Genomic DNA, 24107 nt, shown 5'->3' with positions numbered 1-24107 from the left:
AAGTGACAGAAATATATACTGATAGTACACAGCAATATATCTGTATACTGATAGTACACAGGCATACATCTATATACTGATAGTACACAGGCATATATCTATATACTGATAGTACACAGGCATATATCTATATACTGATAGTACACAGGCCTATATCTATATACTGATAGCACACAGGCATATATCTATATACTGATAGTACACAGCCATATATCTATACACTGATAGTACACAGGCATATATCTATACACTGATAGTACACAGGCATATATCTATATACTGATAGTACACAGGCATATATCTATATACTGATAGTACACAGGCATATATCTATATACTGATAGTACACAGGCATATATCTATATACTGATAGCACACAGGCATATATCTATATACTGATAGTACACAGGCATATATCTATATACTGATAGTACACAGGCATATATCTATATACTGATAGTACACAGGCATATATCTATATACTGATAGTACACAGGCATATATCTATACACTGATAGTACACAGGCATATATCTATATACTGATAGTACACAGGCATACATCTATATACTGATAGCACACAGGCATATATCTATATACTGATAGTACACAGGCATATATCTATATACTGATAGTACACAGGCATATATCTATACACTGATAGTACACAGGCATATATCTATATACTGATAGTACACAGGCATATATCTATATACTGATAGCACACAGGCATATATCTATATACTGATAGCACACAGGCATATATCTATATACTGATAGCACACAGGCATATATCTATACACTGATAGTACACAGGCATATATCTATATACTGATAGTACACAGGCATATATCTATATACTGATAGCACACAGGCATATATCTATATACTGATAGTACACAGGCATACATCTATATACTGATCGCACACAGGCATATATCTATATACTGATAGTACACAGCAATATATCTATACACTGATAGCACACAGGCATATATCTATATACTGATAGTACACAGGCATATATCTATATACTGATAGTACACAGGCATATATCTATATACTGATAGTACACAGGCATATATCTATACACTGATAGTACACAGGCATATATCTATATACTGATAGTACACAGGCATATATCTATACACTGATAGTACACAGGCATACATCTATATACTGATAGTACACAGGCATATATCTATATACTGATAGTACACAGGCATATATCTATATACTGATAGTACACAGCAATATATCTATATACTGATAGTACACAGGCATATATCTATATACTGATAGTACACAGGCATATATCTATATACTGATAGTACACAGGCATATATCTATATACTGATAGTACACAGGCATATATCTATATACTGATAGTACACAGGCATATATCTATATACTGATAGCACACAGGCATATATCTATATACTGATAGTACACAGGCATACATCTATATACTGATCGCACACAGGCATATATCTATATACTGATAGTACACAGGCATATATCTATATACTGATAGCACACAGGCATATATCTATATACTGATAGTACACAGGTATATATCTATATACTGATAGTACACAGGCATATATCTATATACTGATAGCACACAGGCATATATCTATATACTGATAGTACACAGGCATATATCTATACACTGATAGTACACAGGCATATATCTATACACTGATAGTACACAGGGATATATCTATATACTGATAGCACACAGGCATATATCTATATACTGATAGTACACAGGCCTATATCTATATACTGATAGCACAGAGGCATATATCTATATACTGATAGCACACAGGCATATATCTATATACTGATAGCACACAGGCATATATCTATATACTGATAGTACACAGGCATATATCTATATACTGATAGCACACAGGCATATATCTATATACTGATAGTACACAGGCATATATCTATATACTGATAGTACATAGTTTGTACGGTTGAAAAAAGACACATGTCCATCATATATCTATATATCTATATACTGATAGTACACAGGCATATATCTATATACTGATAGTACACAGGCATATATCTATATACTGATAGTACACAGGCATATATCTAAATACTGATAGTACAGAGGCATATATCTATATACTGATAGCACACAGGCATATATCTATATACTGATAGTACACATGCATATATCTATATACTGATAGTACACAGGCATATATCTATATACTGATAGTACACAGGCATATATCTATATACTGATAGTACACAGGCATATATCTATATACTGATAGTACACAGGCATATATCTATATACTGATAATACACAGGCATATATCTATATACTGATAGTACACAGGCATATATCTATACACTGATAGTACACAGGCATATATCTATATACTGATAGTACACAGGCATATATCTATATACTGATAATACACAGGCATATATCTATATACTGATAGTACACAGGCATATATCTATACACTGATAGTACACAGGCATATATCTATATACTGATAGTACACAGGCATATATCTATATACTGATAGTACACAGGCATATATCTATACACTGATAGTACACAGGCATACATCTATATACTGATAGTACACAGGAATATATCTATATACTGATAGTACACAGGCATATATCTATATACTGATAGCACACAGGCATATATCTATATACTGATAGTACACAGGCATATATCTATACACTGATAGTACACAGGCATATATCTATATACTGATAGTACACAGGCATATATCTATACACTGATAGTACACAGGCATATATCTATATACTGATAGCACACAGGCATATATCTATATACTGATAGTACACAGGCATATATCTATACACTGATAGTACACAGGCATATATCTATATACTGATAGCACACAGGCATATATCTATATACTGATAGTACACAGGCATATATCTATATACTGATAGCACACAGGCATATATCTATATACTGATAGCACACAGGCATATATCTATATACTGATAGTACACAGGCAGATATCTATATACTGATAGTACACAGGCAGATATCTATATACTGATAGTACACAGGCATATATCTATATACTGATAGCACACAGGCATATATCTATATACTGATAGTACACAGGCATATATCTATATACTGATAGTACACAGGCATATATCTATATACTGATAGTACACAGGTATATATCTATATACTGATAGTACACAGGCATATATCTATATACTGATAGCACACAGGCATATATCTATATACTGATAGTACACAGGCCTATATCTATATACTGATAGCACAGAGGCATATATCTATATACTGATAGCACACAGGCATATATCTATATACTGATAGCACACAGGCATATATCTATATACTGATAGTACACAGGCATATATCTATACACTGATAGTACACAGGCATATATCTATATACTGATAGTACACAGGCATATATCTATACACTGATAGTACACAGGCATATATCTATATACTGATAGTACACAGGCATATATCTATATACTGATAGTACACAGGCATATATATATATATATACTGATAGTACACAGGCATATATCTATACACTGATAGCACACAGGCATATATCTATATACTGATAGCACACAGGCATATATCTATATACTGATAGTACACAGGCATATATCTATATACTGATAGTACACAGGCATATATCTATACACTGATAGCACACAGGCATATATCTATATACTGATAGTACACAGGCATATATCTATATACTGATAGTACACAGGCATATATCTATATACTGATAGTACACGGGCATATATCTATATACTGATAGTACACAGGCATACATCTATATACTGATAGTACACAGGCATATATCTATATACTGATAGTACACAGGCATATATCTATATACTGATCGCACACAGCCATATATCTATATACTGATAGCACACAGCCATATATCTATATACTGATAGTAGACAGGCATATATCTATACACTGATAGTACACAGCCATATATCTATATACTGATAGTACACAGGCATATATCTATATACTGATAGTACACAGGCATATATCTATATACTGATAGTACACAGGCATATATCTATACACTGATAGTACACAGGCATATATCTATATACTGATAACACACTGGCATATATCTATACACTGATAGTACACAGGCATATATCTATATACTGATAACACACTGGCATATATCTATATACTGATAGTACACAGGCATATATCTATATACTGATAACACACTGGCATATATCTATACACTGATAGTACACAGGCATATATCTATATACTGATAGTACACAGGCATATATCTATATACTGATAGTACACAGGCATATATCTATATACTGATAGTACACAGGCATATATCTATACACTGATAGTACACAGGCATATATCTATATACTGATAGTACACAGCCATATATCTATATACTGATAGTACACAGGCATATATCTATACACTGATAGTACACAGGCATATATCTATATACTGATAGTACACAGGCATATATCTATATACTGATAGTACACAGGCATATATCTATATACTGATAGCACACAGGCATATATCTATATACTGATAGCACACAGGCATATATCTATACACTGATAGTACACAGGCATATATCTATATACTGATAGCACACAGGCATATATCTATATACTGATAGTACACAGGCATATATCTATATACTGATAGTACACAGGCATATATCTATATACTGATAGTACACAGGCATATATCTATATACTGATAGTACACAGGCATATATCTATATACTGATAGTACACAGGCATATATCTATATACTGATAGCACACAGGCATATATCTATACACTGATAGTACACAGGCATATATCTATACACTGATAGTACACAGGCATACAGCTATACACTGATAGTACACAGGCATATATCTATATACTGATAGCACACAGGCATATATCTATATACTGATAGCACACAGGCATATATCTATATACTGATAGTACACAGGCACATATCTATATACTGATAGTACACAGGCATATATCTATATACTGATATCACACAGGCATATATCTATATACTGATAGTACACAGGCATATATCTATATACTGATAGTACACAGGCATATATCTATATACTGATAGCACACAGGCATATATCTATATACTGATAGTACACAGGCATATATCTATATACTGATAGTACACAGGCATATATCTATATACTGATAGTACACAGGCACATATCTATATACTGATAGTACACAGGCATATATCTATACACTGATAGTACACAGGCATATATCTATATACTGATAGCACACAGGCATATATCTATACACTGATAGTACACAGCCATATATCTATATACTGATAGTACCCAGGCATATATCTATATACTGATAGTACACAGGCATATATCTATACACTGATAGTACACAGGCATATATCTATATACTGATAGTACACAGCCATATATCTATATACTGATAGTACACAGGCATATATCTATACACTGATAGTACACAGGCATATATCTATACACTGATAGTACACAGGCATATATCTATATACTGATAGCACACAGGCATATATCTATACACTGATAGTACACAGCCATATATCTATATACTGATAGTACCCAGGCATATATCTATATACTGATAGTACACAGGCATATATCTATACACTGATAGTACACAGCCATATATCTATATACTGATAGTACACAGGCATATATCTATATACTGATAGTACACAGGCATATATCTATATACTGATAGTACACAGGAATATATCTACCGTATATATCGGCGTACAAGACGACTTTTTACACCCTTAAAAAATGTCAAAAGTGTGGGGTCGTCTTATATGCCGGATATTGTCTACATTAGGGATGCACGTTGCAGCCGCACAGCTCAGTATAATACACATGAATGTATGGGAGCGCGGCTGCGGCTGTGTAATTCAGCCACAGCCCCGCTCCTGAGTCATGATAAGTTCGCGGGGTCAGGATGATGCGTTGCGGCCAGCGCTGCACTAATGAGCGGCGGCACTGGAGACAGAACATGGCGGGCGCGCTACAAAACACCCCCATGTTCTGTCTTCAGTGCCTGAACTGCCGCTCATTAGTGCAGCGCCGGCCGCATCACCTCATGCTGACCGCGCGCGCACTTCCTGTCAGGAGCGGGGCAATGGCTGTATTACACAGCCGCAGCCCCGCGCTATAACGGCGGAGATCAGAGAAACCGCTCATCTCCGCCGTTATTCCCCTGAATGCTGCGATCACAGCTGACTGCAGCATTCAGGGGAAAGTGAGAAGGGGGGATGCCCCTGGATCGCGTCACAGGGAATTCCTGTGACGCGATCGAGGGCCATACCATATATGGGCAGACAGCCCAGGGTCTATTGACGGACCCCAGGGCTGTCTTACCATATTTCATGTTGTTAGGACATACCCAAGTATGTCCTAACAACTGCCTGTGTATTATCCGTCCACAGGTTAATGTACTGGCACATATCTGATATATGTCAGTACATTAAAGTTTAAAAATAACGTAAAAACAAAGTATTGTTAAATTGTAAAAAAAATAAATACACCTTCACCTTTTTTACAATAAACATTAAAATAAGTCTCAATACATAAAATACACACATTCAGTAATGGCGCGGACAACAATGTTTTTGCATCATTTATGATGTGTACGCTGTAAAAAAATGAAATAAACACGGCTTTCATTCACTTATTAATGTGAGGCGCGAGGTGCGATGAATTTACCCTCCATGTACCTCACATTAATAGTAATTAACCCCATCATGTACCTCGCACATTAACCCATTATGACTGAGAAACATGATGGGATTAATTACTATTAATGTGAGGCGCGTTCAAAATTCATCACACGTCGCGCCTCACATCAGAAAACGGAAGAATATTTTCTTTTATTACTGTTGGCAAAAGTATCGAAATTGGTATCGAAATCGCAATACTAAACGAAGTATAGGTATCGAAGTCCAAATTCTGGTATCGTGACATCCCTAGTCTACATATTGTCTACACACAGGTTGTGTGTTACCTTGTGAGCCTGCAGTCCGGTACACAGGCTCCCGGGATGCACGGAATCCGCCACGGATCTGAGGGAAGCCGGTATTAGCCGCCAGGGAACATCTCTGTAAGATCCTCTGGCCCGCCCTTTCCTCTCATTCCCTGCCTCTCAGATCTCGAGCGATGAAGCAGCCTATCTGCACATGCGCGAGTTCAAAGAGACAGAGAGTCCTGGGTCCTGCCGCCGATGGCCATAGTGAAGCGCTCCTGCACGAAATGGTGAGTATATCTTAAATTCTATATTTTAAGGGTAAAAGTTGGGGGTCGTCTTATACGCCCAGTCGTCTTATACGCCGACATATACGGTATATACTGATAGTACACAGGCATATATCTATATACTGATAGTACACAGACATATATCTATATACTGATAGTACACAGGCATATATCTATATACTGATAGCACACAGGCATATATCTATATACTGATAGTACACAGGCATATATCTATATACTGATAGTACACAGGCATATATCTATATACTGATAGCACACAGGCATATATCTATATACTGATAGCACACAGGCATATATCTATATACTGATAGCACACAGGCATATATCTATATACTGATAGCACACAGGCATATATCTATACACTGATAGTACACAGGCATATATCTATATACTGATAGTACACCGGCATATATCTATATACTGATAGTACACAGGCATATATCTATATAATGATAGTACACAGGCATATATCTATATACTAATAGTACACAGGCGTATATCTATATACTGATAGTACACAGGCATATATCTATATACTGATAGCACACAGGCATATATCTATATACTGATAGTACACAGGCATATATCTATATACTGATAGCACACAGGCATATATCTATATACTGATAGCACACAGGCATATATCTATATACTGATAGTACACAGGCGTATATCTATATACTGATAGTACACAGGCATATATCTATACACTGATAGTACACAGGCATATATCTATATACTGATAGTACACAGGCATATATCTATATACTGATAACACACAGGCATATATCTATATACTGATAGTACACAGGCATATATCTATATACTGATAGTACACAGGCATATATCTATATACTGATAGTACACAGGCATATATCTATACACTGATAGTACACAGGCATACATCTATATACTGATAGTACACAGGCATATATCTATATACTGATAGTACACAGGCATATATCTATATACTGATAGCACACAGGCATATATCTATATACTGATAGCACACAGGCATATATCTATATACTGATAGCACACAGGCATATATCTATATACTGATAGCACACAGGCATATATCTATATAATGATAGTACACAGGCATATATCTATATACTAATAGTACACAGGCGTATATCTATATACTGATAGTACACAGGCATATATCTATATACTGATAGCACACAGGCATATATTAGTACACAGCCATATATCTATATACTGATAGCACACAGGCATATATCTATATACTGATAGTACACAGGCATATATCTATACACTGATAGTACACAGGCATATATCTATATACTGATAGTACACAGGCATATATCTATATACTGATAGTACACAGGCATATATCTATATACTGATAGCACACAGGCATATATCTATATACTGATAGCACACAGGCATATATCTATATACTGATAGTACACAGGCATATATCTATACACTGATAGTACACAGGCATATATCTATATACTGATAGTACACAGGCATATATCTATATACTGATAGTACACAGGCATATATCTATATACTGATAGCACACAGGCATATATCTATATACTGATAGCACACAGGCATATATCTATATACTGATAGCACACAGGCATATATCTATATACTGATAGCACACAGGCATATATCTATATAATGATAGTACACAGGCATATATCTATATACTAATAGTACACAGGCGTATATCTATATACTGATAGTACACAGGCATATATCTATATACTGATAGCACACAGGCATATATCTATATACTGATAGTACACAGGCATATATCTATATACTGATAGCACACAGGCATATATCTATATACTGATAGCACACAGGCATATATCTATATACTGATAGTACACAGGCGTATATCTATATACTGATAGTACACAGGCATATATCTATATACTGATAGTACACAGGCATATATCTATATACTGATAGTACACAGGCATATATCTATACACTGATAGTACACAGGCATATATCTATATACTGATAGCACACATGCATATATCTATATACTGATAGTACACAGGCATATATCTATACACTGATAGTACACAGGCATATATCTATATACTGATAGTACACAGGCATATATCTATATACTGATAGTACACAGGCATATATCTATACACTGATAATACACAGGCATATATCTATACACTGATAGTACACAGGCATATATCTATATACTGATAGTACACAGGCATAGATCTATATACTGATAGTACACAGGCATATATCTATATACTGATAGTACACAGGCATACAGCTATTCACTGATAGTACACAGGCATATATCTATATACCAGTATATTAGCCTGTGTACGGATAGTACAGAGGCACCTGTTAGGACATACCTCAATATGCCCTAACAACAGGAAATATGGTAGGACAGCCCTGGGGTCCTTCAATGGACCCTGGGCTGTCTGCCCATATATGGTATGTCCCTCAATCGCGTCACAGGGATTCCTGCGATGCGATCCAAGGGGCATCTCCCTTTCTCCTGAATGCTGCAGTCCGCTGTGATCGCAGCATTCAGGGGAATAGCGGCGGAGATGAGAGGTTTCTCTGATCTCCGCCGTTATAGAGGGGGGCTGTGGCTGTGTAATACAACCATTGCCCCGCTCCTGACATAAGTGAGAGCGCTGTCAGCATGAGGTGATGCGGCCGGCGCTGCACTATAATAAGCGGCGGTGCAGGCACTGAAGACAGAACATGGGGGTGTTTTGCAGCGCGCCCGCCATGTTCTGTCTTCAGTGCCGGCAATCATTAGTGCAGCGCTGGCCGCATCGCATCATCCTGACCCCGCGCACTCGTCATGACTCAGGAGCCGGGCAATGACTATCACACAGCCGCAGCCCCGCTCTCATACATTCATGTGTTACTATACTGAGCTGTGCGGCCGCAGAGCTAAGTATCGAAATACATGACATAACGGTATCTAAACAGTATGGAAGTTTCGAGGCATCGTGCATCCCTAACGGTCATAGATGGGGTCATAGAGTTTGGTGGTTTCTTATGTTGATCTGTTAGATTCTTCGCACTCTCTGCTGTATTGTACTGAATTGTTACATATGTGAAATCAGGGGGAAGATGTGACTAATATTAAAACAGAGGATGAAGAAGAAGAGCGAGTGAGGGGCCATCAACCGTGTAAGAGTGAACCGGAGGAGGAAATTCCAGGAGGTGTTACCAGAGGTCAGTAATAATGAATTTAGAAAGTGAACTCCGTGGTTTATTAAGCAGGACCTGCTGTGTTTTTTTAACCACATTCCTCCCCTTATACTTGGCGTCCTCCAGATTCCAACGCTGTCTTTTTCTTTTTTGCCCCCCTCCATGTTGTTCCACTACAGCCCTTACTCCGTTTTGCACCTAACATATGCGTGTTGTAATTAAAGGTACAAAGAGGAGACACCATCTCTCCTCAGTAGGCGTTGCCTCACTTTTTGCTGTGACGCTGTCCAATCAGAGCGGACCACTTCACAGCGATGCAGAAAACCTGCTGATTTTGAGAAATTTCCTGCAGGTCTTTTGCATCGCTGTGAGGCTGTCCACTATGATTAGATAGCGTCACAGCAATGAGCGAGTCAACATCTACTGAGGAGAGAAAAGGTCTTCTCCTTTCTGTTCTCTTTAAGGTGGGGTTCCTCCTTAGTTCTACATTACAGTAACACGTCAGACAATGTGTTATACATAGTGCAGGACCTGAGGGAGCTGTGACTGCACATAGAAGTTCTCTACAAGGTGTTCTCTGAATCCGGTCATGCACTAGGTTTAGCATCAGATTTTGGGGGGCAGCGGCTGCGATTAACAGCTGCACTCTAGGCCGAGATCTAGAAAAGCTCAGCTCAACCACTTACAGAGAATGTGTCATCAGAAAATGATCTATTGTTTAAATCAAGTTTCTGTTAAACATATTTTTTATGATTTTTTTGTTGGTTTTTTTTATATTATTTTTTTTTATGTCTTTATCTAATCTTGCAGTTTTCCCTCTGGCCAATGAGTCTCATAGTAGACTGCTCCTTACAGTTCTCAGCACTCATCTCATTATCATCACAGGCAGGATTACACTGACAGGTAACATCTATATATAGATAATACAGAATCCACCATTCATAATAGACTGACCCTTCCTGTTCTGTAGAGATCATTTCTCAGCACTCATCTCCTTATCATCACAGGCAGGATTACACTGACAGGTAACATCTATATATAGATAATACAGAATCCACCATTCATAATAGACTGATCCTTCCTGTTCTGTATAGATCACTTCTCATCACACCTCTCATTATCATCACAGGCAGGATTACACTGACAGGTAACATCTATATATGTAGATAACAAAGAATCCACCATTCATAATAGACTGACCCTTCCTGTTCTGTAGAGATCATTTCTCAGCACTCGTCTCATCATCACAGGCAGGATTACCCTGTATAGGGCATATTTGTTTATTTACTTTAAGAGGTAAAAAGGTTCTTTTTGGAGGATTATATCTCCTGTTATTGGTTTTTCGCTTTGTCCCCAGTCTCTTATCCTCAAGGGATGGCCTAGGGTCATCTGTACCGGAGATATCAGATTCAGAGTAGTCAGTAGATCTAATTTCACGATGGATAACAGGGTGTGTGTGTTTACGGAACGAATACGCTTGTCCCGTTTCAAAGTCTTTGCGGTCTCGTATATATTTACGGTGTTGCGTTCCTTCATTTCTCTTTGCAGGCTTTCCATATTTCTTTGTAGTTTGATTTCACAGTTGTTATATTCGGATGTGGTACTGAAGATTTTAATATCCTCAATTTCCTTTTGCAACTGGAGGTTAATTTGATCAAAGGCACTTTTTTCAAAGTCCAAGGGGTAGTGAAGCATGCGTAGAGAATTATCGGTTAGAAGGTCTTCCCACCCTTTAAGGATGTGCGCCGACTTTTTGTGCGCAGGCGCGCCCTCCTGGATTTCTGATTGGTGCAGTCCATTGGCCATTCTGATTGGCCTTACGACCCGCTCGTTTCACTATTGACGGCCGGTCTGTTTAGCCTCTTTTCATTGGGTCCCTGCGGACCGACGCCCACTGTCATGGCGGACCGAGGCTTTAAAAGGGTGTGGATCCACAATACGCCGTCAGTAGGCCCATATGAACCCCTGAGGACGCTACGTTCGTAGCGAAACATGTCGGGGGGGCTTCTCGCTATGTTTTATACGCAATGTCTCACTGACTGTCAGCCGCTGCTATGATCTTGTTTTGCAATTTCAGCGTACTGCAGACGCTGTCTAAACACTGACCCATTACACTGGACTGACTGTTTGCATCTCAGCACGCAGATCTTCTGCTGCCAGTGAGCATTGGCTCGTTTTTAAACGAGTGTCGTTTTGTCTTTGATCATTTACTTATTTAATCCTACCCAATAAAAGTTATATTTTATCTTATTGAATACTCCTGTATCTGGCTGGAAACAAGGGCAACCCTTCTCTATTTTGCCTAACCGCAGATTAGTTTCACTTTGTTACAGTGTTGTGCCTGCCAGCCAGCGGGGTCTCCCTTTCCCTTTTTTGCTATAAAAACCACATCAAAAACCTCTTGATTACACTTGATTTTGCGTGTTTGTGTTTGTGTGTGTGGGGGGGGGGGGGGGGGTGCTTGCCGCTGATTCTTCAAAAGAGCTGATAAGCGGCTATGAAGTATCAGCGGCGCGCGTTAACACTCCGCTCTGCCCCACACACAGCTCTGCAGACACGAGAAAAGTGTTAAAGGGATCGTCCAGTAAAACATGGCGCCGCACCTGTCCTCAGGTCGGGTGTGGTATTACAGCTCTGTCCTATTCACTTCAATGGAGGTGAACTGCAATACCAGACACAACCTGAGGACAGGTGCGGCGCTGTGTCTCCAATCCGGACACCCCTTCTGTCCTGAGATGACCCGACGGGGGAGGAGGGTGTCAGAGCCACCCACCACCATCACTGCAGACAGAACCACAACTACGGCATGAGGGCAGGGCTTGTCCTGAGTGCACTGTCTCTTGTTATGGACAGATTTATAGTCACATGAACCCCGTCTGATGAACCGGTAACCTAGGTCCGATCACATGACAGAGGGGGATCACCAAAAACCCTGTGAACCCTCAGCCCATCAATCCAGCCCTTTCCCGGTTATATCTGCTTCTGGGAAAGCTGGGTGACCACCATTACCCCTCCTACTGGAGTGTGAGAGGTTCATTAGTCACATCCCCAAACATACTCCAGTAGGAGGGGTAATTGTCGTCACCCAGCTTTCCCAGACCCCTGAACGGTAAATCTCTCTAGTTGTGCTGAGACTGTTTGGGAATGTGACAGGGGTCTGGGAAAGCTGGGTGACCACACTAACACCAGGCATATTATCACCCAGCATTCCCAGGACAGTTACATCATGTGTCCTTTATACAGAGTCTCCTGCACGACTACAGGGGGGGCCGTCGGGTGGGGGGGGGTCACGAGAGCGGGGGTCTGTGAGATAGAGAGTGGGACAGACACACACATCTTACATGCAGTGCAGCTGGTCTTCATGATGGCGCCTGCTCTCTCCCTGCAAACAGCTGCTCTGCTGTGTGACTCTGACCTGCGTCTGCTCAGTACAGAGCCAGAGAGCAGATACAATGGACGGGAGCCGTTCATTGACTCCTATGCATTGTAGCTGCCGTATTCCATCTCTGTATGTGTCGTTAATCAACACATACAGAGATGAAAAAAAAAATGGTAGCCCCCATAGAGAAGAAAAAGAAAGAAAAAAATAAAAAGTACAACACAAATAAATACAATTTATTTTAATGACCTACTAAAAGCAATATTATATAAAAAATAAAATTTTCCGTGACACCTTAAGGACGCAGCCTAGATTTTTCAAATCTGACATATTTCACTTTATGTGGTAATAACGTCGGAATGCTTAAACCTACCCAAGCGATTCTGAGATTGTTTTCTTGTGACACATTGGGCTTTATGATCGTGGTAAAATTTGGACGATATATTCAGTCTTCATTTGTGAAAAATTGCAAAATTTTGAGAAAATTTACAAGAAATAGCATTTTTCAGAATTTAAATGCATCTGCTTGTAAAACAGACGCTTATACCACCCAAAATAGTTACTAGCTCACATTTCCCATATGTCTACTTTAGATTGGCATTGTTTTTTGAACATTCTGTTATTTTTCTTGGACGTTACAAGGCTTAGAACATAAACAGCAATTTCTCATATTCTTAAGAAAATTTCAAAAGCCTTTTTTTGAAGGTACCAGTTCAGTTCTGAAGTGGATTTGAGGGGCCTATGTATTAGAAACCCCCATAAAACACCCCATTTTAAAAACTAGACCCTTCAAAGTATTCAAATCAGCATTTAGAAGTTTTTTAACCCTTCAGGCATTTCACAGGAATTAAAGCAAAGTGGAAATGAAATTTGCAAATTTAATTTTTTCTGCTGAATTTCAATTTTATTCAATTTTTTTCTGTAACAAAGAAGGTTTTACCAGAGAAACACTACTAAATATGTATTGTCCAGATTCTGCAGTTTTTAGAAATGTCCCACATGTGTCTCTAGTGCGCTCGTGGACTAAAACACAAGCCCCAGAAGCAAAGAAGCACCTAGTGCATTTTGAGGCCTCTTTTTTATTAGAATATATTTTAGGCAGCATGCCAGGTTTGAAGAGGTGTTGAGGTGCCAAAACAGTAGGAATCCCCAAAAAGTGACCCCATTTCGGAAACTACACCCCTCAAGCAATTCATTTATGGTTGTTGTTACCATTTTGACCGCACAGTTTTTACACAGCACATATTTGAATTGGGCTATGAAATTAAAAAAATGAAATTTTTTCCAATAAGATGTCATTTTTGATAAAAATTTCTTATTTTCACAGGGAACAAAATACCCCATTTTGTTGCCCAATTTCTCCTGAGTGCAGCAATACCCCATTTGTGGTGATAAACTGCCGTTTGGGCCCATGGGAGGCCTCAGAAGGGAAGGAGCGCTGTGTGTTCTTTGGAGTGCAGATTTTGCTGGATTGGTTTTCGGTGCCATGTCGCATTTGCAGAGCCCCAAAGGTATCAAAGCAATGGAAACCCACCAGAAGTGACCCCATTTTGGAAACTACACCCCTCAAGGAATTCATTTATGGGTGTTGTGACCATTTTGACCCCATAGTTTTTTCACATAACTTATTTGAATTGGACTGGGAATTCAAACAAAATTAATTTTTTCCAATAATATGTAGTTTTGGGTGAAAATGTCTTATTTTCACAAGAAATAAAATACCCCATTTTGTTGTCCAATTTGTCCTGAGTGCGGCAATGCCCAATTTGTGGCGATAAACTGACGTTTGGGCCCATGTGAGGCCTCAGAAGGAAAGGACCACCATTTGGCCTACTGAAGCTTTTCTGGTGCTAAGTCATGTATGCAGAAGCCCCTGAGGCACCAGTACAGTTGAAACCCCAGAGAAGTGACCCCATTTTAAAAACGACACCCCTTAAGACTAGAGGTGTAGTGAGCATTTTGACCCCACAGGTACTGTGTAAAAGATAATGCGCAGCAGATGGTGCAGAGTGAGATTTGCAATTTTATATATATATATGGCATGTCAGTGTCCGATATAGTGTGCCCAGCATGCGCCACCGGAGATATACACCCCATAAGATGTAATGTGGGTTCTCCTGGGTACGGCAATACCCTACATGTGGCTGTTATCAGCTGCCTGGGCACACAGCAGGGCTCAGAAGGGAAAGACGAGGGGGGATAAGCTGTGCGGAGTGCATCAGGGTAAGTAAAACTGGGCTAAATTAAAAATCAAGGGATGTATGATCAATTTTAAAACACTCTTTCATACAGAGCTCTGGTTTTTCAGGACACGTGTCACATTGGTATATTGTGTCCCTCCTTATCGCCCTCTTATAGCAGACTCTGCACCCCTTTTGACTCTTTCCCTTTCCACCGGTTTGGGAACTTCTCCTGGAAAGTGTTGCCCTGGTACGATGCGTGTGGCCCCGCTTCCAGAAGTACTGGGTGCCCCCCCTTCCTGGTCCCTAAAGATTAGATTTTTGATAACCACCTCTTGAAATTCCAGGAAAGTTCCCCTCTGGCCTGTACATCGACGTAGCACGTAACGCATTGTACAATGCCATCTGTATGATGTGCCCGGCCAGCTTCTTATACCACACCGCATGGCGCTGTAGGGCTTCAGGGCTTGATCTTACAAGTCCATCCCTCCCATGTACCTATTATAGTCCAGGATGCAGTCTGGTTTGGGGGTGGCCTTTCCTTCATATATCCTAAACCTGTAGGTATACCCTGATTCACTCCCGCAGCTTATACATCTTCACGCCATACCTTGCCCTCTTACCCGGCAGGTACTGGCGGAATTGAACCCTCCCTTTAAAATGTACCAGGGACTCATCAATAGAAATAAACGTCTCGGGGGTGTATGCTTGGGAAAACCGGGCACTGAAACGGTCTAATAGGGGTCTCCGTTTATACAAACGGTCAAAACTGGGGTCATCTCGGGGTGGGCACGGCTCATTATCAGTATAATGTAAGAAGCGAAGTATTGCCTCATTTATTTATTTTTTGGGGTTCCAGTTCAGTTCTGAAGTTGCTTTGAGGGGCCCATATATTAGAAACTCCTATCAAACACCCCATTTTAGAAACTAGACCCCTCAAAGTATTCACAACAGCATTTAGAAAGTTTATTAACCCTTTAGGTGTTTCACAGGAATTTAGAGCAAAGTAGAGGTGAAATTTACATATTTATTTTTGTCAGAAAATCCTTTTTATGCAATTTTTTTTCTATAACACAAAAGGATTTATCAGAGAAACGCAATTCAAAATGTATTGCCCAGATTCTGCAGTTTTGAGAAATATCCCACATGTGGCGCTAGTGCGGTAATGGACTGAAGCACCGGCCTCAGAAGCAAAGGACCACCTAGTGGATTTTGAGGCCTCCTTTTTATTAGGCACCATGTCCGGTTTGAAGAGGTCTTGTGGTGCCAAAACAGTGGAAACCTCCCAAAAGTGACCCCAATTTTGAAACTAGACCCCTTGAGGAATCCATTGTAGTTTTCTTGGGGTGCATGCGGCTGTTTGATCAGTTTTTATTCTATTTTTAGGTGGCGTGGTGACTAAAAAACAGCAATTCTACTATTGTTTTTTCATTCTTTTTTTTTTACAGCGTTCACCGTGCGCTATAAATGACATATTCACTTTATTCTGCGGGGCGATACGATTACGGCGATACCAGATGTTTATAGTTTTTTTATGTCTTATGGCGTTTGCACAATAAAATACGTTTTGTAAACAATCACTCACTTTTTGTGTTACCTTATTCTAAGAGCCAGAACGGTTTTATTTTTCCATCAATAAAGCCGTGCGAGGACTTATTTTTTGCGTAACGAACTGTAGTTTCGATCAGGACCATTTTTCGGTACATGCGACTTTTTGATCTCTTTTTCTTCCATTTTTTGGGAGGTGAAGTGACCAAACAATTGTGATTTTGGTACGGTCTATTATTATTTTATTTTACGGCTTTCACCGCGCGGGATAAATAACGAAATAATTTTGTAGTTCAGGCCGTTACGGACGCGGCGATACCAATTATGTATAGTTTGTTTGTTTGTTTATATATTTGTATTAATAATAAATGACTGATAAGGGAAAAGTGGGACTTTTACTTTTATTACTTTTAAAACTTTTATTTTCTTATTTTTACACATCTTTTTTTAACTATTTTTTAACTTTATTACTTTGTCCCACTAGGGGACTTGAGGGCAGGAGGCCCTGATCGCAATTCTAATACACTGCACTACATGCGTAGTGCAGTGTATTAGAACTGTCAGCTACTCACTGACAGCAAGCATAGTGGGTCCTGACGTTGTCAGGAACCACTAGGCTTCCGTCTATGGCATAGCCGGACGCCATTGTTTGGTGTCCGGTTGTCATAGTCACCATCGCCGGCCGCTATCGTGTAGCAGGCCGGCGATGGCGGATTAACCCCTAAGAAGCCGCGATCGCTATTGAACGTGGCTTCTGAGGGGTTAATCGGCGGGGAAGCTCCGCGATCGGTCCCGGCACATTGAGCTGTGATAGTCTGCTGTCGGAAACAGCAGCTATCACAGCTCATGAACGCGCCCCGCGCGAACGGCGCCGTGTTTACTCCATGACCTACTATTAGGTCACTGAGCACGAACGCTACAGTTAGCATGACCTAATAGTAGGTCATGGAGCGTTAAGGCGTTAAAGAACTGCAACAGTGTGTATATATGTATGTGTATATATGTATGTATGTGTATGTGTGTGTATGTATGTGGATGTATGTGTGTGTATGTATGTGTATATATGTATGTATGTGTGTGTATGTATGTATGTATGTATGTGTGTGTGTGTGTGTATATATGTATGTGTGTATGTATGTGTATATATGTGTATGTATGTATGTGTATATATGTATGTGTGTATGTATGTGTATATATGTATGTGTGTATGTATGTGTATATATGTATGTGTATATATGTATGTGTATATGTATGTGTGTATGTATGTGTGTATGTATGTGTATATATATGTGTATATATGTATGTATGTGTGTGTGTATATATGTATGTGTGTATGTATGTGTATATATGTATGTGTATATATGTGTATGTATGTATGTATGTGTATATATGTATGTGTGTATGTATGTGTGTATGTATGTGTATATATGTATGTGTGTATGTATGTGTATATATATGTGTATATATGTATGTATGTATGTGTGTATGTATGTGTATGTATGTATGTGTATATATGTATGTGTGTATATATGTGTATATATTTATATATATATATAACATACGCACACACACACATAAATAACGGGTAAATCTATTTTAAAAAATTACAAAATTGTTTATTTTTCAATTTTTTTTGTGATTTTTCTGCTCATAATAAAATTGTAAAACATGGAATTAATTAAACTAATCTAGAAAATGAAAGCCTCATAAGTCTTGTAAAAATCAAAGTTAAAATAGTTGTGATATTCAAAGCGGTTGCAAAGTTATTATCGTCTAAAGAAGTGCAAATCAGAAATGGAAAATTTGCCCTGGACGCAGGGGCATCAATGACCCCTGGTCATGAAAGGGTTAATTATGTACCGAAAATACAATTGACAAAATCTACAATCAATATATATATATACCGTATTTTTCGGACTATAAGGCGCAGTTTTTAGCAAGAATAAATCTTGCTAAAAAGTCCCTGCGTGTTATAGTCGGCAGTGTCGGGCCCCCTGACCGCTCCTTACTTAACCCCTTCCCGACCCATGATGTGCCAGCACATCATCAGGCGGGGAGGGGATGATGTATGGAGCGGGCTCACGCGCTGAGCCTGCTCCATACACTGCAGGTGTCAGCTTCTGACACGCTGCACTACCGGCTAGGAACAGAGATGGCGCTGTTTAACTAGTTAAATACTGTGGTCAATATCGACCCCGGCATTTATATTGGTTTTCCTACGAAGGACATTTATGACATATCCACAGGTGTAATATCTCTAGAACGGGGCCCCCTAAGCCCCATTCCATCTTACCCGGCTCCGCGGTCTTCCGGCCACTTCACTTCCTGGTTACATGTTCGAGTTACGCAGTTTCCGCAACTCCCATAGAACTGAATAGTAGTTAAGGCTACAGAGTAGCATGCTACGCTGCTTCTATAACTGACATTCACTACTATGGGAGTTCCGGAAACAGCGTAGCTCAGCGAGTTACGCTGTTTCCGTAACTCATCCATGTATTGCAGTGTATTGTACCAGCGATCTAATGATCACTGGTTCAAGTCCCCTAGGGGAACTAATAAAATGTGTGTAAAAAAAAATAATCTAAAGTTAAAAAAAAACATTTCCCATTTTCACCAAGCACAATGTAAAAATAAAAAAATAATAATAAAATTGGTATCGCTGCATCTGTAAAAGTCCGGAACTATTACAACATGGCATTATTTGACTCACACAGTGAACGGTGTAAAAATGTTTTATTTAAAACCCCCGACTGTCTGTATTCTTCTACCATATTACGTTATAAATGGCCGCTCTGTTGTAACGGTTCACTGGGATACGCTTCTTGTGATGTCATCTAGAATGTGGGCAGATTCTATTTCTCTGAGCGTGACGTCCTCTAGAGAATCTGAGCGTGATGTCATGTGAAGGGCGGGGCCTGTGATCTGCATGTGTTCCGTTTGCACATAATGGCCCTCAGGTTGTGACATCATCAAGTTTATAAATTGGGGTCACACATTGACCGCGGTGTCAGTTTCTCTTGCTGGCTCTCATCATGGACGTGTCTCATATGAAGAAGAGGAGGATGGTGATGTTTCCAATGATGAGTGTTGTAGAGAAGATGGAGGTTGGCGGACGCCAATTTCCGGAGGACGTGGAGATGGAGGAGGAGGATGAGAAGATGGAGGTTGGCGGACGCCAGTTTCCAGAGGACGCGGAGATGGAGGAGGAGGATGAGAAGATGGAGGCTGGCGGACGCCAGTTTCCAGAGGACGTGGAGATGGAGGATGGGAAGATGGAGGTTGGCGGACGCCAATTTCCAGCTCCTGATGTGGAGATGGACGACCTTTCGGGGGCTACGGTTAACATCAGGGCCTCCAACCCCCGAAAGAGAAAGTGGCCATTTTAGTAACATCTGCCACTTGGGGCCCATTTACCATCAGGGCCCCCAACCCCCGGGAGAGATAGCGGCCATCTTATTTCCATCTGCCGCTCGGGGCCCATTTACCATCTTTAGGTGAAGTAAGTGCCGTCCACTGATGATCTTCTCACCTCACGACTCTTCTACAGCCGCCTGGACACTGAATTTCTGATTTGTTTTGCAGTTGTCACCCCAATATTGTGGTCTTTACCACCTAAACCATCAGAAATTCCCATTAAGACTCCTCCAGTGATGAGCAGACGCGAGATCCGGTAAGTCTGACGTCTTCCGCTCGTCTTCATCTTCTCCTTGTGGTGAAGGTTTTGTGAATTTTTTTGCTTATTTGTATTTTTTCCTTTTCTAGGATCCGACTTTGAAAAATATGAAAAACGTTTCCGGTTTCTTCTGATCCAGGATCGAGCTGTGTAAGGGTGGACTGGCGGCCATATCCACGGGTGAAGAAGGACCCTCCCCCTCTTCATCTCACCGATCATCGCATGTTAAAGGGCCGGAGCCACAGAAAACCGCACAGAAATTCTACCCGATTCTATAATAAACAGATTTATTTTTACCATTTTTAGTGTTTTCATTTCTAGATTGGGGAATTTATCCAGGGAACCTGTGTTCTATGGGGGTCCGAAGGTTATAGGTGTAATACTCTGCAGAATATATCACTATGTATCTGTCAGGAGGTGGAGAGGACAGAGCAATGTTCTGCAGATCTGTAGAGAGGTCAGTGGTGTAATAATCTGCAGAATATATCACTCTGTATCTGTCAGGAGGTGGAGAGGACAGAGCAATGTTCTGCAGATATCTAGAGAGGACAGTGGTGCAATAATCTGCAGAATATATCACACTGTATCTATCAGTAGAGGACAGAGCAATGTTCTGCAGATCTGTAGACAGGTCAGTGGTGTAATAATCTGCAGAATATATCACTCTGTATCTGTCTGGAGGCTTTTTGGAATTTTTCTTGAAAATATAAACAATTGCTGGTAAATTTATACATTTTCTAACGACATAAAACAGAAGGACAGATAAAGTAATGCCAACAAGGGACAATATATTACCCCCCCCCCATAAAAAGTGGGGGTGAAATGTCCGAATGTTTCTCTTATTCTGCAGATATCATTTTATTCCTTTATTTCACTAACACAGCAGATGATAACAGAGAATCACAGCTCAATATTTATTACCCCGATTCTGCAGTGTTTAGTGATATGACATATGTGGCCCTAGTGTGCCATGTGACTTATTGGACTCTTTGCGGAGCAACTCACGCGGCGGCAGAAACGGGAGAACAAATATGAAAGACCCCCAGTTTGTGCAAAGTGAAATTGAGCTGGGCAGCATAAAGCAGCCGTCAGCTGAGTGGACCCCCCTATAAGAGCAGGGGGCCCCGGCATTTGCCCGATTCGACCATGTGTGGACGCTGGCCCTGGTCTGTGTCCTGAGAACGTAGATGCAGTTGACACCGGGACATGCCAGCGGCCGATCGGGACACCACCTGGAATCTGGGAGTGTTCGGAGGTATGGAGACCCTCCCCAAATGACCACATTTTGGATTCTACACCCCTCAGGGCGAGCATTTAGGGCTGCAGTGAGCATTTTGACACCACAGGTGTTACATCGATTGTATTAGAATTGAGCAGTGGAAATAAAGTCGTTTTAGCTCAAAATTTATTTATATTTAAAAAGAAAGAAACGATAACAAGGAGTACATCAGGGTATATGTAATATGTGAGGAGTACATCAGGGTATATGTAATCTGTGAGGAGTACATCAGGGTATATGTAATCTGTGAGGAGTACATCAGGGTATATGTAATATGTGAGGAGTACATCAGGGTATATGTAATATGTGAGGAGTATATCAGGGTATATGTAATATGTGAGGAGTACATCAGGGTATATGTAATATGTGAGGAGTACATCAGGGTATATGTAATCTGTGAGGAGTACATCAGGGTATATGTAATATGTGAGGAGTATATCAGGGTATATGTAATATGGGAGGAGTACATCAGGGTATATGTAAGCTGTGCGGAGTACATCAGGGTATATGTAAGATGTGAGGAGTACATCAGGGTATATGTAATATGTGAGGAGTACATCAGGGTATATGTAATATGTGAGGAGTACATCAGGGTATATGTAATATGTGAGGAGCACATCAGGGTATATGTAATATGTGAGGAGTACATCAGGGTGTATGTAATCTGTGAGGAGTACATCAGGGTATATGTAATATGTGAGGAGCATATCAGGGAATATGTAATCTGTGAGGAGTACATCAGGGTATATGTAATATGTGAGGAGTACATCAGGATATATGTAATCTGTGAGGAGTACATCAGGGTATATGTAATATGTGAGGAGTACATCAGGATATATGTAAAATGGGAGGAGTACATCAGGGTATATGTTATCTGTGAGGAGTACTTTAGGGTATATGTAATCTGTGAGGAGTACATCAGTGTATATGTAATATATGAGGAGTACATCAGGGTATATGTAATATGTGAGGAGTACATCAGGGTATATGTAATATGTGAGGAGTACATCAGGGTATATGTAATCTGTGAGGAGTACATCAGGGTATATGTAATATGTGAGGAGTACATCAGGGTATATGTAATCTGTGAGGAGTACATCAGGATATATGTAATATGTGAGGAGTACGATGTGAGGAGCACATCAGGGTATATGTAATATGTGAGGAGTACATCAGGGTATATGTAAGATGTGAGGAGTACATCAGGATATATGTAATATGTGAGGAGTACATCAGGATATATGTAATATGTGAGGAGCACATCAGGGTATATGTAATCTGTGAGGAGTACATCAGGTTATATGTAATATGTGAGGAGTACATCAGGATATATGTAATATGTGAGGAGTACATCAGGGTATATGTAATCTGTGAGGAATACATCAGGGTATATGTAATATGTGAGGAGTACATCAGGGTATATGTAATATGTGAGGAGTACATCAGGGTATATGTAATCTGTGAGGAGTACATCAGGGTATATGT

At 39.7% G+C, this 24107-nt stretch overlaps 1 protein-coding gene across 4 annotated transcripts in view; it reads left to right on the top strand.

Annotated features, from left to right (window-relative positions):
• The window catches only part of LOC142710421 (uncharacterized), a 62171-nt gene extending 40546 nt beyond the window's left edge, over positions 1–21625 (top strand). For 3 of the 4 annotated variants that reach the window (XM_075848552.1, XM_075848551.1, XM_075848550.1), the window contains 3 exons: positions 10476–10587; positions 21253–21340; positions 21433–21625. In XM_075848552.1, the coding sequence (XP_075704667.1) occupies positions 10476–10587; positions 21253–21340; positions 21433–21445 (213 nt within the window). In that variant the 3' untranslated portion in view covers positions 21446–21625. Of the gene's footprint in view, positions 1–10475; positions 10588–15269; positions 16131–21252; positions 21341–21432 lie in introns of those variants that run through there. The other variant, XM_075848553.1, reaches the window with a different exon arrangement.
• The last annotated feature ends 2482 nt before the right edge of the window (positions 21626–24107 follow it).

This window comes from Rhinoderma darwinii, unplaced genomic scaffold (assembly GCF_050947455.1).
Source record: "Rhinoderma darwinii isolate aRhiDar2 unplaced genomic scaffold, aRhiDar2.hap1 Scaffold_4239, whole genome shotgun sequence".
Taxonomy (NCBI): Eukaryota; Metazoa; Chordata; class Amphibia; order Anura; family Rhinodermatidae; genus Rhinoderma; species Rhinoderma darwinii.
Note: the sequence above shows the minus strand (reverse complement) of the source record. Positions and strands in the feature narration are given on the sequence as shown.